General features: G+C 46.4%; 1 protein-coding gene across 4 annotated transcripts; it reads left to right on the forward strand.

The window, feature by feature from the left end:
- Nucleotides 1–2081: 2081 nt before the first annotated feature.
- Nucleotides 2082–16696, forward strand: CCNE2 (cyclin E2). Of its 4 annotated transcripts, none has more exons than XM_054815422.1 (12): nucleotides 2082–2135; nucleotides 3915–3953; nucleotides 4047–4155; nucleotides 4330–4389; nucleotides 6361–6512; nucleotides 8571–8706; nucleotides 11155–11301; nucleotides 12558–12653; nucleotides 13403–13537; nucleotides 14346–14457; nucleotides 14823–14977; nucleotides 15391–16551. In XM_054815422.1, the coding sequence occupies exons 2-12, from the start codon at nucleotides 3940–3942 to the stop codon at nucleotides 15490–15492; spliced, it is 1218 nt and encodes a 405-aa protein (XP_054671397.1). In that variant the 5' UTR covers nucleotides 2082–2135; nucleotides 3915–3939; the 3' UTR covers nucleotides 15493–16551. The 4 variants fall into 4 exon arrangements, with proteins under 4 accessions (XP_054671397.1, XP_054671398.1, XP_054671402.1 ...); XM_054815423.1 differs by lacking the exon at nucleotides 2082–2135 and adding an exon at nucleotides 3407–3439 and having other exon boundaries at nucleotides 15391–16695; XM_054815427.1 differs by lacking the exon at nucleotides 2082–2135 and having other exon boundaries at nucleotides 3767–3953; nucleotides 13463–13537; nucleotides 15391–16696.
- The last annotated feature ends 1 nt before the right edge of the window (nucleotide 16697 follows it).

A 16697-nucleotide genomic window follows, 5' to 3' on the forward strand; every position in this document is an offset into this window, starting at 1 on the left:
GCATCCCAAACTATGACATGAGTTAGATTTCTGGTGCTATATAGACAGTTGACAACAATTGTTTCAAAGTGCCAATGGGCTTGAACAGATGACAGTAGTTTGTATTTTTTTACATCTCTTTTGAGCCACAGCTGGCAGATTTCTTCATGATAAAGACTGGAACAGGCATTTTGCAAAGCTGAAGAGGCTGGGTGGCTGCAATGTCCATCTCACGTGTCTGTCATGCATGCTGCTTTACTTGAAGTTTGCAGGAATTGTTGACCTTGCTCTGCCAGGTGCTGTAAGCACCCACAGCTGAGGGATGGCCCTTACTGACCAAAACTTGTGACCTGTTAAATTGCAGTTAGCAACCCTACTGTAACAGAGCCTTTGGTGGGCTCTGCTGCCTTTTCCCTTGCCCTTTAAAATGGCAAAGCTATGAGAAGGTAGGCATGAAAACCTGGTTATTTTGTTTAATTACTATAATACATATTTGGAGGTGAAAACTATGTTTACTCTTTAATAGCGTTACACTTGGGAAAAGAAAAAGCAGAAGTGAGAAAAATGCTGATGAGGTGGATTTACTTGAAGGCAGTTGCAGCTTCTCTTCGTGCTGTTTTGCAGCACGTGTGCCCTGTGCTGTGAGAGAGGAGAGGGAAAGTACCAGCTGCTTCCCAACAGCAAAATGGCTGCAGGTGCCCTGTGCTGAGGTGAGGCCCTGCCTCCACACACAGCCCCTGCTGTGGGTGTTTTAAAGAAAAGCGTGCACTCAGAGCAGTGATAAGTACATGATGCTGTGGGGTTTGGCCGCTTTTGGTGCGGTGTGGATTTATTTTTTTTTTTGGGTATTTATTAAGAAAGCTCCACACAACCCTTGAGCGATGTTACCAGTGAGTAGGAGGTGTGCCTGGCACTGAGGGTAAGCTTCAGCATCATCTCCTGATAGAGAAGGGGATTGCAGGGTGGGCGGTCCCATGGTGGGCACTGCTGCCCTGGGACTCGGTGGACCCCAAGGAGCAGTGGTGAGCCTGCTGACAGGTGGGGAAAGGGGACTGTTCATGGGAGACCACGAAGGCTGTGCTTGGGGGAGACCTGTTTTCTACTGGGACAAATTTCTCTGTGGCTAAACACACTGCAAAAATGGAAGGAGAAAGAAGGGACCTCAGGGAAGGTCCTGGACATGAAGGCCCAGGCCCCTCATGGCAGAGCCGGCTGCCTTCATGGGCACAGCTGGGTGAAGGCCATCCGGGTGTGACAGCCATGGGGTGGCGGGCTGACACCCCTCACCAGTGACGCGGGATGTCGGTGGGGTGTCAGGGGCCTGGTCCCACAGCAGCGGGCTGTCGGTTGGTCAGGAGGCTGGTGCCACATAGAGAAACGGGGAGTCGCTGAGGGGCAGCGGGCTGACACCCCCGACGGGCAGGGGTGCCGCTGACGGGCAGCGGGCCGCTCCGCAGCCGCAGGGGGTGACTGTGGGGCCGGGGGAACGCTGATAGGGGCTGCCGGCGGCCGCGGCGGGCGGGAGGAGCCGCCCCGCGCTCAGGCCGCGGCGGGGGCGGGGCGCGCGCGGCGGAGCCGTGTTTACATTCCGCCGCCCGCTGCACGTTGCCGCGGAGCGGTGTGCTCCCATTGGCCAGAGCGGGCGGCGACCCCGCCCCGGGGCGGGCCAACTGCGCCCTGCCGGGCGCGCGTTGTGCGGGGCCGCCAGCGGAGCTGCCCCGGTGGGGCGCGGACCCGGGGCTTGATGCAGCGGATCGGGATGACGGTGCCAGGGGTGCCCTGCCAGCGGGGTCGGGGCGGGTGGGGAGCGGACAGGGCAGTGAACGGCTCTCCCTGCAGGGTGGCAGCCCTCCTCCCGGCACTGTCCGCCGCTCTCTCGGGACGCCTTCGCCAAGGGAGTCGCGGCGGGCGGGCGGGAAGGACGCGGGGGTGTCCCGGCAGCGGCGGCGGGCGGAGGAGCCGCTGGGCCCAGGGAGGCCCCGCAGCGAAGGGGCGGCGCTGGGGCGAGCGGGGCGCGGGCGCTGGCGGAGGGAGGGCGGCGGGCGGGAGAGCTGTCTGCCGCCCTCGCACATGCGCAGCGCGGGCCCGGGCCGCGCTATATAGCGACTTGGCGCCGGCGCCAGCTGAGCAGCGCGGCCCGGGCGGCAGCGGCAGAGGTGCGTGAGGGGTGGCAGAAGGGGGTCCCGCCGGTGGGCGGCCGTGGTGGCGGTGATGATGATGGCGATGGTGATGATGGTGACGATGGTGGCGGCAGTGGTTATGATAGTGATGATGGCAGTAGCGGTGGCAATGGTGGTGGCGGTACCGGCAAGACCCGGTGCCGATGTGAGGGGGTGTGAGGGGCCCAGTCGTGGCGGGCGATGGGGTGGCGCGGGCAAGCGGCCAGGAGCGGGAGCGGTGAGGCGGGCTGCCGGCCCGGGCACCGTTTTGGAGGGAGAGCGGCTGAGGAGAGCCGGGAGGTCGGTGTCCGCGCGCGGCCCCATCCGCCCCCCGCGGTGCCCTCCCGCCCCGGCGGGGCGCCGCTGCGTGAGGCGATGGTTCCGGGCGGGCACCGCCGGCGGGACGCAGCGCGGCAGGCCGGGGTGTCGGCGGGAGCCCGCCATCGCCTTCCCCCCTACTCCTCCACCCTACCCCGGGGCCGCCCGGCGGCGGGGAGCCCGGTGGAGGTGGCGGGCTGCCGGGTTTTGGAGGGAGACGGGCGCGGTGGGGGCGGGGAAAGCCGGCCGAGCCGCTTGGCGGGCTGACCCCGATTGCCGGCCCGCGCCGCCCGCCCTCACCCCACCCCGGCGGCGGGTCCCGGCTCCCCCCGCCGTGGCCCTCAGGACGGGGGTTTGGCGAGGGGAGTGCCTGGGGGGGGACACCCCCTCGCACTGTAGCCGCCGATCCCTGCGGGGCTCCGGCCCCAACCCGCGCTTGTGTGGAGTCCCCCCCGAGGGAAGGTGTCCTGGCTTGGGGGGGGTGTGGGTGTCCCCGTGTGTGGGGCTGCCGTCCCGCAGGCCCACCCCCCCCGCTTCCCTCTCAGGTTTTGGAGGGAGCCTCGCTCGCAGCAAGGCGGGAGCGCGGGGGAGGGGGTGCCGCGGTCTTGCCCTGCTCCCTGCCCCCTCACGCGTCCCCTCAGCACCCCTCGACCGGGGGGAGGGGGGCAGACGGCGGCTCGGCCCCTTTTGGAGGGAGAACGTGCGCGGGCAGCGGTGGTGCCCCCCCCCCCCCCCAGGAGCCTGACCCCCGCTGCGCCCCAGGGCTGGCCGAGGCGCCCCCCCGGCCCAGCTCAGCTCGGCGCGGCGCAGCGCAGGCCGCCGCCTCCCCGCTCTCTGCAAATTGGCGCGGAACCGGCGCGACGGGAGCGCGGGCGGCGGCGGGCGGCCCGACCCGGCTCAGCTCGGCACGGCCCATCCCGGCAGGTGTGGGGGGCCGGTGGTGAAATCGCCCCGGAGGGAGCCGCTGCACCGGCAGAACGTGTGTGGGTGCCGGGTGGCTGCAGTACGCACGGTGTAGGGGGAGTGGGGGAGGTCACAGCCCCAGGGACCCAGACCCCCCCCCCCCGATCCTCTTGCGTGGGAAATGTCCCTTTACAGCTTCTACCCCCCAATCCCCCCCGGCTAGATGAGCCCAGCTAGTCTGAGCCAAAGTGACTGCTGGCATACGTGGGCATCCCTGTGTAACCCGCTTCAGCAGTGTAACTCCCAGCAGGATGCGGAGCTGCCTGTGATTATATTTATTTTTTTATATATATATATATATATATATATATATACACACACCACAGACATCCTCTGCTAAGGCGTTCCTCACCCCAGTAAAATACTTGGGCCCTTCTATTTCAATTGTGTAAACCATGCTGCTCTTTGTGACGGATCTTACGATGCAAAGTACGGAATTTGGTCCTAATTTCTTGAGGATACATTAACTGAGCTTATGTTATTCTTTTGGTCCAGGTAGAGATCTTACAACCCAAAGAAGATGTCAAGACGCAGGTAAACTGTTAGCGTTGTAATACACTGAGTTTATCTGTATTCATCTAGCAACTGCTGCTTTCCTAACATCTAATGTATTTTTGCTTTCTGCAGTAGCCGGTTGCAAGCCAAGCAGCAGCAGCCACTGTCATGTCAAGAAGAGTCTCCAGAAGAACTGCAGGCACCAGAACATCTCCAGACCAGAAAAAGGAGAACAGCAGAGGTGACCAGTTTGGGCAACTTGAAAAGTTTAATAATATTGAAAGTTCTCCAGTGCATTTCCCTGGGAGAATCTTTACTCTGTGGAGTTAGAAAGTGGGGCAGGAGTAGCAACACTAGCTTTAGAGGTGGGTGTGCTGGTCATTGTCAGTGTATTGATGTGTCTGTCTCTTCTCAGCAGGAGATTAAGAAAAGAGAAGATGGGAAAATTGCTAAAAAGCATCAATATGAGATTAAGGTAATTCAGTCCTGATTACTGGTTCAAACTAGGTGAGGGAGTCCATCTGGTTTATGTTGATGGGTGTAAAGTCATGTATTCCACACTAGAAGGCATTGAATAGGGGAAGTTTCTACCTTCAGATATTAAAAACTATGTGAGCTTTGCACCTTAGCGTCTTTTTATACGTTTTTCCTTTTTTTGCGTGGCTTTGTTGTAGATAAAGGGTCCTTCAATGTGGAAACCACTGCAGGGTAAGGTTAGGTGTAAAAATGAGAACAAACTCAGGTATTTCAATAATTTCACATGCAGAGCAGGTAAGGCCTAGAGGCAAGATCATTGCACTTGTTCTAACTTAAGGTGTGGTTTCACGGCCATTTAGTTAAGACTCATAACCATGCAGGCCCTCTTTACTTTCATTTAACAGTTCTTTTGATTATTTTAATCAATTTAGGAATCTGTTTTAACTAACATGGGATACTCCTAAACCAAGTGTGGGGCTTTACAGTTGTTTAACTTAAAGCAGATTAGTAAAACAATGTAGCTTTCTCTTGCAAACAATCTTGTTTGCAGTTATTCTGTTTGTAAAGCAAATGAGACTAACAGCTACGGCAAAGCGAAACTGTTCTGATTGTGAAGTTGTCTTTGCAAACTTTGTATAGGGAAAAATGCTGTGTAAGTATGTCAGCTGTACTCAGGGTGAAATTGTGTGTCACAACTTACCTTTGCCGAAAGAGGGAAATCCTGCTCCCCTTTCCTTCCTTCATAGCTGGCCATGTGCTCCATCCCCCGCCTTGCTCCATTTTTGATTCTCTTTAAATGAAGCAGTATGCAGGTTCAGCTTGCTAATTTGGCACTACAAAATGAGTTAATGTTCTGCCAGGTTAGTGAGTTGAATCAACCCAGCAGAGAGTCTGACAAGCACCAAAGCTGACAGAAGAAGGAAGGGGTGGGACTTGGGCAGTGGGGATCACAGGAGAGAAGAAGGAGCAGGATTTCCCTTTTCTCATGGCTATGTGCCTGTTGAGATCAATTCTGTTGAAACATGTAACTTCACTCTTTAGGGTACTTTAGTCTGGCTATAAATAGATTTAGATATGCTAAGGAAATTGTATGCAGTTTACCTTACCAAAACAGCTATATAGGAAAAATTTCTGTGTTCAGGGGCAGGTATTGCCATTCTTTGGGAATTGGATAACCTCTAAATCCACAGAGCATGATTAAAGTTCTGTGTCACCATTTTGAAGGCTGTCAGCCATTACAGCATTGCATATGCTCCATGCATTTGATCCAACCTTATTTCTATTGGTTATGTACAACCAAATAAGTATTAGTGAAACAAGTTACAGAGTTAACTAAAGTCATCTAGAATTCCTTCTTCAAAGCTTTTTACATGAATAACTTTGGACTCTTCTCCTTTTGAGTCATTACATCCCATATTTGGCATTGGCAGGCTCAGAGATAGTTCGCAGCTGCTGCTTGCTCAGTGGGTATCTAGTGCTGGAGCTGAGATGGGTGGCTCCTCTCTGGAGTGCTTAATTGGAAGATAAGAAGGTGCTGAATTTCCACTGAGAGACAGTAGGACCTCCACCCTCTCCTTTCTTTTCCCTCTGAGTAGATAAGTAGATAGGACCAGCAAGCTCATGTCCTGTGTTTTAGTAGCAATGAGTACCTTTGCCTTCTGTACTGTAACTGAGCAGCTCAAGCAATGGATAGGTTACTTGTGGGTTCATAAACTAAAGACAGTGGTCTTCCTCAAAGCTGAGTTTCCCAAATTTATCAAATTTGTTTCTAAGTGTTCCGCCTTCACTCTGAAAGGCTTTGTTGGCATTTAATCTCTCTGTCTTCGTTGGTTTCAGTACTTGAATCAATGTTGAGGTCTAGAAAGACTAACATACATTACATATATCGTTGTTACTGTAATGTACTTCTTGCCTTTCTTTGCTCTCATAGTAAAATCAGCATTTAAAAGATACCTTGTTTATGTTGCAGAGTTGTTGGCCGCCCACGATAACAGGAGGCATCTCGCCTTGCATAATTATTGAAACGCCTCACAAAGAATCAGTAACCACTGACTTCTCAAGATTCAAAAAATACAGGTTCAGAAACCTCTTCATAAATCCATCACCTTTGCCAGAACTCAAGTAAGTCTACCAGATGCAGCGGTTGTTGATGTTTTATCAAATATGCTGAACTACTGTAGTAAAATCTGTTGTTGTACTGTCTACTATTATACAAACACAATACTCAATGCATATTTCTACTTGTCTCTTCATCCCACAAACAATTTGATGTCCAAAACCGACAGAAAGTCTGTCTGGGTTTTTTTTTTCCTCCCCAATCTCATAAACGCACCAGACAGATAACTTTCACCTTCCAGAGCTGTCCTTTTATAACTTAACATTGGAGACTTTAAGTGGTTAAGAGGCACATAATGGTTAAACTAAACTTCTTTCAGTGCTATTGGAACTGAGTGACCAAAAAATACTAAGCAAAGTTTTCTTTAAGAACATAAAAATGTATGAATACGCAAATAAACGTGGCAATAGTGCTGTGCAGGTAGCTTGCTAATGCAATGCAGTATGCTTGGTGCAGTCATGGTTCTAGAAAGTTTCCCTTCTGCAGAGGGATAGAGTAGCTGACTAAATTGAATTTTTCGATTTCTAAATTTCTTAGCCATTCAGGTGTGTTAGAGAAGTACCCTTGTTGCTGTTTGTATCAGCCTGGTGTATAATGAAAGAGTTGTTAAATTTACTGCAATGCATTAGGGAAAATTTCTGTAGAGGCGAATGAGAAGCAAAACGCGAAGCATTTCTTTAAGAGACCCTTTCTAGATACTCTATGTTTTTATTTGTTCTGGCCAGAACTTGATCAGAACTGGGAGATGCTGCATGGTGATGTTTTGCCTCAGTGCAAAGCCACACGTCTCTTAGTCTCTCATTGAATTTCAAACTCAACTGCTCTTCCTTCTCAGTATTACTCCCAAGCTTGCTGAACTGTTCTTTCAAGAACAGTAAGCTCTTCTCTATACCTAGCAAATCACATTTTTGTATGTGTTAGAAAGCTTAGTGCAAAGTAGTTTTTTTAAAATAATAATAATAAAGATGGTGAATGAGGGAATCTCATGCACTCCTTTAGCAAGTTGTTGGAAACTGCTGGATCCCAAAGATATGTCCAGATACAGAATTCCATGCAAGGAGTTTGATCCTTGCTGTTCACTTCTTGTCAATAGGCATCTGGTAACACTGAGCTCCATCATTTCCGATTAGCTGAATAAGAGGATCATTTACTCTCTCCTGCTTTCCTAACTGCTGCAGGGTAGGAGGTTTCTTGATGCCTGGCCACTTAAATGGGGAGATTGTGCATTAAACAAGCAAGTATCTCTCCAGCTTTTAACTTGTGATGGTAGCAGAATGAAACTGATCTGGGTTAGAATTTGTAGGTGATACCAGTGATCAGGTCTGTTTACCTTTTCTCAAGCAGAAGCAGAGAGAGATTAAATATATAACTCCAAAAATTTCAGTAGGAAATCAGCACGGCATTGGTTAACGTGCTGTCCCCCTTAGTAACTATAGGATGAGAAGTACACCTAAGACAAAACCCCACATCAATTCATAATAATAATTACAAATGAAAACCAAGCAATATTACTGATATAGGCATCATCTTCCCAAGTAGACTTGAGTGCTAATGAATTATAAGTTAGCAATGAACAAGAACTCAGTTTTTCTCACAATAGCCGGTTTCTGAGCCTTAAGGGAGGCTAGAAAAGGAAGGGATGGATGAGTGACTTTGAAACACCATCTGTAAATGTTTTTCCCAAAATAAACCGGACAACTTCATGTATGTCTTGTGTTTCTTCGGGAGTGGGCTGGGGTTTTTTTTTGGGGGAAGGTTTTGGTTTTTATCTTGCTCTCTGGACAGCCACCTAACTAGGCAAAATAGGAAACTCTGGTTGTGTGTGCAACTTGGGGATGCACACAGTTTTATTGGCTGTTCTGTAAAACTGGACATGCTGATGCTCTTGGCAAGCTGCTGTTGTGGTGATGTAAAATACTCAAAGTATACCTGCAGTTTTCTAATTACCATAAGGATTTTTCTTTTTGTTCCTGATTATCTGTAAACAATAAATAATGTTTTTATACTCCTTTTGTGAAGGTATATACATACTTAACAATGCTTTGTATAACTTTTTTCCATAGCTGGGGAAATTCCAAAGATGTCTGGCTCAACATCCTGAAGAAAGAGAACAGATATGCTCATTGCAAACATTTCACATCACTACATTCTAGTTTGCAACCTCATATGAGATCAATACTGCTGGACTGGCTCTTAGAGGTGTGTTCTTTTAGTTACTTTGCCATGTGTTACGCCTGTGAAGCAGGCAGATAAAAGCACAGCTTTTAGGTAAAGATCTAATAGCAAAATGTATGGTAATGATAAATGCTAAAACTAGTTTGCAACAAAAGGGTTACAAGTTACTGTTTTTGATCCTCTTGGTGAGCTACATTCAGTCTTCCCTGGCAGATCTGAACCTTCCACACAGGACAGTGAGCAGTAGCACGATTTTTGCTCTTGCCATACCTGGGAAGGGGAGAAATCTAGATTTGGGATACTTGTATTGAAATAGGGCTCCATAACTAATCTGTCTATAGCTCCCTTTACATCTCAGCATGTATCTAAGCCATGAGACAACTGTATCTGTATTGAGGACTTATCACCCTGGCCCCGTCTACATCAAGAGCTCTTAGATGTCAGTGCCTAACACTATTTTCTAACTTATTAGTGAATTTTTAATTCTATCCTATGAAGACAGCAGAAGCAAGTAGTGCATTGGTGGCTGACATCTGAAGGGTCTTGATATAGACAGGTTCTTATTTAAAAAGGATTACAAATAAATCACCCGTATTCCGGTCTAATTACTGTACTTCAGAGAATTCCAGTTGCTGAACAAAATGGAAGCTCTCAATCTTGGCAGCCTGTGTGAAGGAATATTAGTGTTATAAATAGAGAGCTATGTTCTGGAGGCGTTTCCAAGAACTCTATATTGTGCATATTCAATCACCACTGCCATAAGCAACCTTTGACTCATGCAATCCTTGCCCATCAGCAGAAGAGAGCTTCCAGGTTTACCAATTCCATAGCAAGTACTCCAGGGAAGCAGATGTTAGTGGCGCTCTTGCTGTCTTGGTGGAACAGTGCTAATAGGGAATTTCAAGAGAAAGGAAAGGATCATGTGGTTGTTTTTTTGGATATTTTTTTTTTAAATACAGTCTGAATTTAAAACCTATTCTAGTTGTGCACTTCACTACTTCCTCTAATGTGTAATTTACATACCACCATTAAATTGTGTTTTGTTGCTGCTTTTTTTTTTTAAAATCTTGAACTCTTAGGAAATCATTCGATTTCCAAACAAAAATGTCAACAAGAGCCTTGCTGTTGTTGCCCAGCTCAGTGGTTCTATATGCCACAGTGGATTAAAATCCCAGCAACTTTGAGAATCCTCCAGTAGCTCCTAACATTGTCTTCTGTAACATCATAGCTGAGATATTATTTAGCATGACCAAGCACTATTGCTTATGTTTGGGCAATACACTTTTACAGAAATTGTGACATTTATTCATTGGTGAGCCTGGTCTGTACCTATTTAGTTCTGAATCTTGTTTGGAGCAGTAGTTAATAATATCAGTGCAGCACATCAATTGGCAAATACTAGATCAAGTCTAAAAGAATGAGCTGTGGTGTTACTGTCAGCCAGTTGCATTTTTGATGGTCAGGAAGGGTTTTAATTTACAAATAGGCTTTCAACCTTATTTTAGGAAATAGCTAGTAGTAGTGAGATTTTACTCTGTATCCGAGTGACATAATGAAGCAGGGCAGGAAGCTTGGACTTGAGAGCTATTTCTTAGATATTCTTTCCTATTGACTGTATGTAGATTATAAGTAATTTATAGATATCTAATTAGTTTCTAGTTGTGGAAGGGATACAGAGTTGCAGATAAGCTGGACTTGTGGTAGACCCACCCGAATTCAAGAGTTTAGAGGAAAAAGTAGCCCCCCTGCATAAGATCTCCAGGCCTGGACAGTCTCCTTTCCTTTTTTTGTTGAACTGGCATTTGAACCACTTTGATACAATGAAAGTATTAAAAGTTCTCCCTGCCAGGGAAACCCACAACTATAGGGAGCAGATGGCCATTCTTGCAGTTTTGTTCCTGCTTAGCGAGGCTGTCAGTGTGCCTGAGGGGCTGCAGGCAGGCTCCTAGCTTGCCAGCAGAGCCCCCTCCAGCAGGAGCTTCCAGACTTACTTGCTGTAAAGCAAAAAACTTCAAGTTTTACAGTGGTTCTGCCCTATAAAAGGGACAGAACTGCTAGGAATACAGGGAGGATCTGCTCAGTGACTTCAGCTTGAGGTTTGAGCCCAAATTAGTGGGGGTTTTTTCCTGTTTTGTTTTGGTGTGTTTTTCCCCTCAGTGAGGCTTTCTTCTTTCAGTAGAAAATTGTTTGTACTCATTTTTAGGAAAAATGGATGCTGTTAAGATTGGAAAAAATATACTTTGGAAGTATGCTTGTGCATCATAGACAATCCATGTTTAGGTGGGAGCACGGGGAATACTTTTCCCAGTCTCATGCTAACCGCTGCATCCTAATATACCTAGGTATGTGATAGTTGGTGTGTGCAAAAGATAAAACTGTGCATACTGTGTTTTACTGTTCAAGTGTGAATACTCTAATGTGTGTACATAGAGGGTTTTAATAGAAAAATGATTTTTTTTTTTCCTGTTGTAGGTATGCGAGGTGTATGCACTCCACAGGGAAACCTTCTACCTAGCTCAAGACTTTTTTGATAGATTCATGTTGACACAAAAGAACATTAACAAGAGCATGCTTCAGCTCATAGGAATTACCTCATTATTCATTGCCTCCAAACTTGAGGTAAGAAGCTCTGTTAGAGGGAGGAGGATATTGAGTTTGGAATAACTAAAAAGACAGTGATAACATTTATTTCTTCTGTCTGAATCTTTTGAACTTGGTGGTGTACATACAACCCTGAAGGTCAGAAGGGGAGTTGTTTTTCTCTTCCTTCAGTTGTGCATATGTCAATCTCTTGGAGTCTAGTCTTTGTCCTCCCTTTCCTCAGCAGCAGGGAAGGAGAGCACATAAACTTAAAAGGTATGCAAATGTGCTAGGAGTAGTTTTGTTTTGTTTTGTCTTTTTCCACATACACAGCAATTGGCAAACAATCTCAGGAATGGGTGCGGGACTTAGAACAAAACCAAGCCTGTCTCAAACTGCCTATACATCAGGCTGATATTCCTTTAAACCCATTTACTGGAGATTTTTTTTTCTTTTAAAGATAATGTAATCAGTGCAGCGATGGCGATATGATACATGGCACACTACAGCTGTGAGCCGAGAGCATATTTTTGCATGCCTCCTTTTGTAGGTCATGGTAGGTTGGACTGAGAGGAAAATTTGGGATATTAAGTTTTTATACTTGGAAACCCCCCAATCTAGCTGCTGTTGCTAAGGCCAAGGTAGTGCACTACAAGCAGTTGTCTATCCTAAGAAAGTGTGTGGGGCTGGTAGAGAAGCAGTTCTGCTGGCAAATTCTCTTTTACTAACACACCTACCTATGCTGGCCCCAACTGGCATGACTGGGTTGGCACATTTCTTTGTTAACCATCTCTGCACCATGGATTTTGCTAGCTACAGTGGCTGTGGGACTTTCTCTCACCTTTTTCTAGCTTTTTTTTTTTTTTTTTAAATCAATGAGGCTGCATCAGCACTAACTGACATCATTGTGCATAACTGGTATCTGCAAACCTTTTCTAATCCTGTGGTGCACTGTACAAGAATTAGGATGGTATGCATTTTTACATCAAATGGAATAGCTGAGTAGAAAGTGGTATAAATGAAAGGCTGTTCTGATTGCTTGGTCAGCATTTATTTCCCCAAAAGCTAAAGTTGCGATAAATCTACTTATATTTCATATAATGAGAATCTACTAGATCTACATATCTAGTAGATATGAATTATATTTCATATAACGACAAAAACACTGTTCTAGTGTAAGAAATGTTAATATTCCAATACAGACTGAAAAGTATTTGCCAGTAACTTCTCAAGCTTTCTTAGAATCATAAGGCACTCTAATCTTCACTTTTTCCCCTCCCTCCATCCCTTTAAAGGAAATCTACGCTCCTAAAATACAGGAATTTGCTTACGTCACTGATGGTGCTTGCAGTGAAGACGATATTGTAAGAATGGAACTTATTATGTTAAAGGTAATAACTTTTCTTTGCTGAATGATGGTCTAGCTGAGTCTTGTGTTTTAATGTCATTCATCTGCTTAGAAGGGGAACGTGTTTAGTACGTCCCTCTCTCTGTAAAACAAGGCAGCCTCCGTTGTATGTGCAGTGGACCTCTCGAGCCTGGCTGGAGTGAAATCCCTGTCTGTTAGAAAATGACGGGTTTCTCGTCCTTGTGTGAAAGTAAAGGCTCCTAACGGGTACAGCCAGCCGCAGGGCAAACTAGGTGGCTGCTGCTGGAATGTAGTGCACTTGCCAGGGTCCTTTGCTGTCCAGGAACAGGGGCCTCCGGGAGAGCGAGACACAGAACTAACACTTCTCAGTGCTCCTTATGTTGGAAAGGATCCATCTTTACTATCACAGAGTTCCTTATACATTTATACTTCATTAGTAGATAGATACCAGCTGCAGGTTCAGGCAGCTAGGCTCAGGGGAAATACTCTGATTTCCCGGCTTCTGAATGGGGAAGATAGAGGATCCAACTGCACGGGCATAGGAAAGGGGGTTGAGATAGATACACTTTGGTGCTGATTGTAACACAGCCTGTTCAAAAAGTAGTGAGAATGCGATCTAAAATGCACAGTTGTAGTTGAAATTGTACATACTCTTTAGTGTATTTTGAGGATCTGTGCAATAAACTGAGCAAACTCAGAAGGGGAGGTGTGGGAAAAGAAACAAAACTATCCTTGTGTGGTTTAAGATGCTTAACTGTTTAATATTCACAGGCTTTAAAATGGGAACTCTGTCCAGTGACAATCGTCTCTTGGCTGAACCTCTATCTTCAGGTGGATGCTCTGAAGGATGTTCCGAAAGTGCTGCTACCTCAGTATTCTCAGGAAAAATTCATTCAGATAGCACAGGTAGGTAGTAAACTGTATTGGAAAGTGCTTTTTGAAGTGATTAAAGCACAACTGAGCATTATGCCCTAAAAGCCATTAAAGAATGGTTTTCCCTTGTTTCACCTCGCCTGTTACTTTGTTAAGGAACGTTAAGACTCCCAGATAACTTCATACTCAGTTTTGAGGAGAAGCACTCGTGTGTTTCCCGTCTCCCTGCTCTCACATACTTTAAGACTTTTCTGTACACTGGAAAAATAAAAATCCATCTTTTTTTTTTTTAATGACTACAGCAGGCAGTGGCAACAGCTCTGAGAGGAGGGTGGATAATTTAAGATAATTTAAGATGGTTAACTGTTTTTACCTCTCTGATCTGTAACAGTGTCTCTGTGTATTTGCCTAGAAGGCAGTCTGAGAAGTGTTTTGAGTATCTTGAAACTACTGTGGTTCAATTTTTATGGGCATGTGTTGTGTCCAACCTACAGCGGCTTACTGAAGAGCAGACATGTCTATGTCACTGAGCTTCTAGGTAATATTTTAAGAAAATGCCTTCCTGGAGCTCTGCTAAGAGTTTAAAGGTGTACTTAAATTTGTGCAAGTGTCTTGCATGTTACTGCCTTGCATCATAACTCTGAGAGACCCACTTTAACTGCAGTTGGTGCCAAAAATAAAATAGCTGCATGCAAGTGATGTGAAAAAGCAGAGCTGTGTTACAGAGCATAGACTGTAGGAGGACTGCTGTATGCATAGCAGTTTCCGAGACAGGATTATACTAAAGTATCATTGTGTCAAAATTTGTAACACTTATTTCCTCCACTCTTTATTTCCTCAGCTCTTAGACCTATGTATTCTGGATGTGAATTCTTTGGACTTCCAGTATAGAACACTAGCTGCTGCAGCGCTCTGTCACTATACCTCAATTGAAGTAGTTAAGAAAGCTTCAGGTAAGAAGCCTTTGTAAAGCTTGGTCTTGTTAGGCTGGGAATTCTGAAAGCTGTTACATGCCTGACACTGCTAAGAGTGTATTGGTTTACCAGGCTGCCAAAGAGCAAAGTCTACGTGGACGCTAGGGTTGTTCTGTTCCATGGGGATGTGCTGTCCCTTTGGCCTCCCCTGCCAAACAGGAACCCTCGTGGCCAGGGAGCTGCTGTGCTCCCCATCAACACTTTTAAGTAACAAGCACAAGGAAATGCTGGGAGTTTCTGGGAGGATGTTTCTGAATTTCTGTCTATCTGCAGTACTGTAATTTAAAAATTAATGTCCATATTGGAACACTATTTCTAACTATAATGCTGTGTTCTACCTCTAGGCTTAGACTGGGACAGCATTTCAGAGTGTGTAGAATGGATGGGTCCCTTTGTGAACGTGGCAAAAAAAATCCCTGTGAAGCTGAAGAACTTTAAGAAGGTTGCAGCAGAAGATCGACATAATATCCAAACACACACAAATTATTTGGACATGCTGGTAGGTGGTTTGTGGAGTTGAACGCATTACACACCCCTCCTCCTGAGGTTGCTAAGGGAGGCCAAACACCCTCCTGCTCCCACCTGGCCTGGCTCGTCTCAACCAGCCCGGTCAGTAGTGCCTAACCTTTTGTTTCTTGCTCCTGCTTGAGGATGCTGTAAACTAAAGGTGTTTTACCATAACACTTGCAGGCCACAAGCAAGGACTCAGATTAGAAGCACTGCTGAAGTGTTTAAAAGATAATCATCATCTTTGTTGTGTAACCTTGCTTTGGCTTTTTTGTTCAGCATCCTAACTCTGGAGTACTTGAATTGTACTAGCAGTGTGAAGAAGCACTGCTGAATAGTACTAGTGAAACAAATAAGTACAACTTGTCACAGGTAGTAACTCCATTCCTCCTCCCCACTCCACAGGAAGAAGTTAACAGTGGAGTAGCATCTACTGCCCCAGGCCAGTTATCACCTGTGTCAACAGGAGGAATAATAACCCCTCCCAAAAGTACAGAGAAGAAATGAAATATGGACAACCAACATCACAAACAGGACTTGGTGCTTCAGAAAAGACCACACTAAAGATGAATTTGCTCTTTACTGCTATTCAAGACTTGGGCAGTACAAGCAGCATCAAGCACAGAGCAGCAGCTGGAAATTGAGACCCATGTCCTCCTACAGACTTGACAGAAGATTTAGAGCCTGCATCCCTCCATGCTACCACAGGAGCCTGGACTGCTTTGGTCCATTCTCAGACACGACTTTGACCATTCCTAACTTACCCATTTCAAGAACTTTTTAAGCAAACAGGGCTGAGTGGCAAAGTTTGTCCACTCAACTTACATGTCAAACTTGCTTTAACTTGGGCTAGCCATACAGAAGTTAATGACAGCTTGTACATATTACCTCTTCTTTTTTTTTTTTTCCTCCTTTTCTTGGTAAGGGCTTAAGGCCTGTCAGTCACCCATGAGCTCAGGTGCAGTATTACAGAGGTCAGTGGGTAGCAGTTTACTTCTCTGAAACCACTCTGCCCTTGCAGTACAGCGCAGCCAGCACTGTATCAAACTCTAGCTCCACATGAGGCTGATGAATTGAAGGTGGCTCTTCAGGGCTACCATGAACTTCAGTTCTAAGTATCACTGACCTCAGGTAAGAGTACAAGCAAAGAACCTGCTGCTGAAATAACCGTAACTGGAAGAAGTACAGTCCTTGAAGGAATGAGTTCTGTTTTATACAACCTAGCCACCAACTTTCAACAAGAACAAACAAAATGAGAACTGGAGAGGGTATGGAAAAAAAGCCGCTGGTACTCTACAACCACTCACTGTGGAGCTGTACTTTATCAGTGTTTATAAACAGCATTAACTACTGTGTTTTCCTTGGACTATTCACTACCTCTGCCTCTGAGGTGCTTCACTTCTGTGATGAAGGGTCAGTACTGGGAAAGATGGGTATCAGTCCTCCTCCCACCTTCCAGATGCTTCCACCCGTGCCCCACTGCCAGGGACAAGGTTTACATGGCACTGAGCAGCCTGTGAAGCTGCACTAGAGCATCAAGTGCCACCCGCATCCACATTAAACTCGTGCTCTTAGCAAACTTGAATCCATGTCTTCTTCAGAACAAGCCATTGTGGAACCAGCTGAAGTTGCTTCCAGCCTTCTGTACAGTTTGTAAAAATAAGGGGTTTATTATAAGATTTCATCTATTTCTATAAAGAAAGATACTAGAC

This window comes from Grus americana, chromosome 2 (genome assembly GCF_028858705.1).
Source record: "Grus americana isolate bGruAme1 chromosome 2, bGruAme1.mat, whole genome shotgun sequence".
NCBI classification, from domain to species: Eukaryota; Metazoa; Chordata; class Aves; order Gruiformes; family Gruidae; genus Grus; species Grus americana.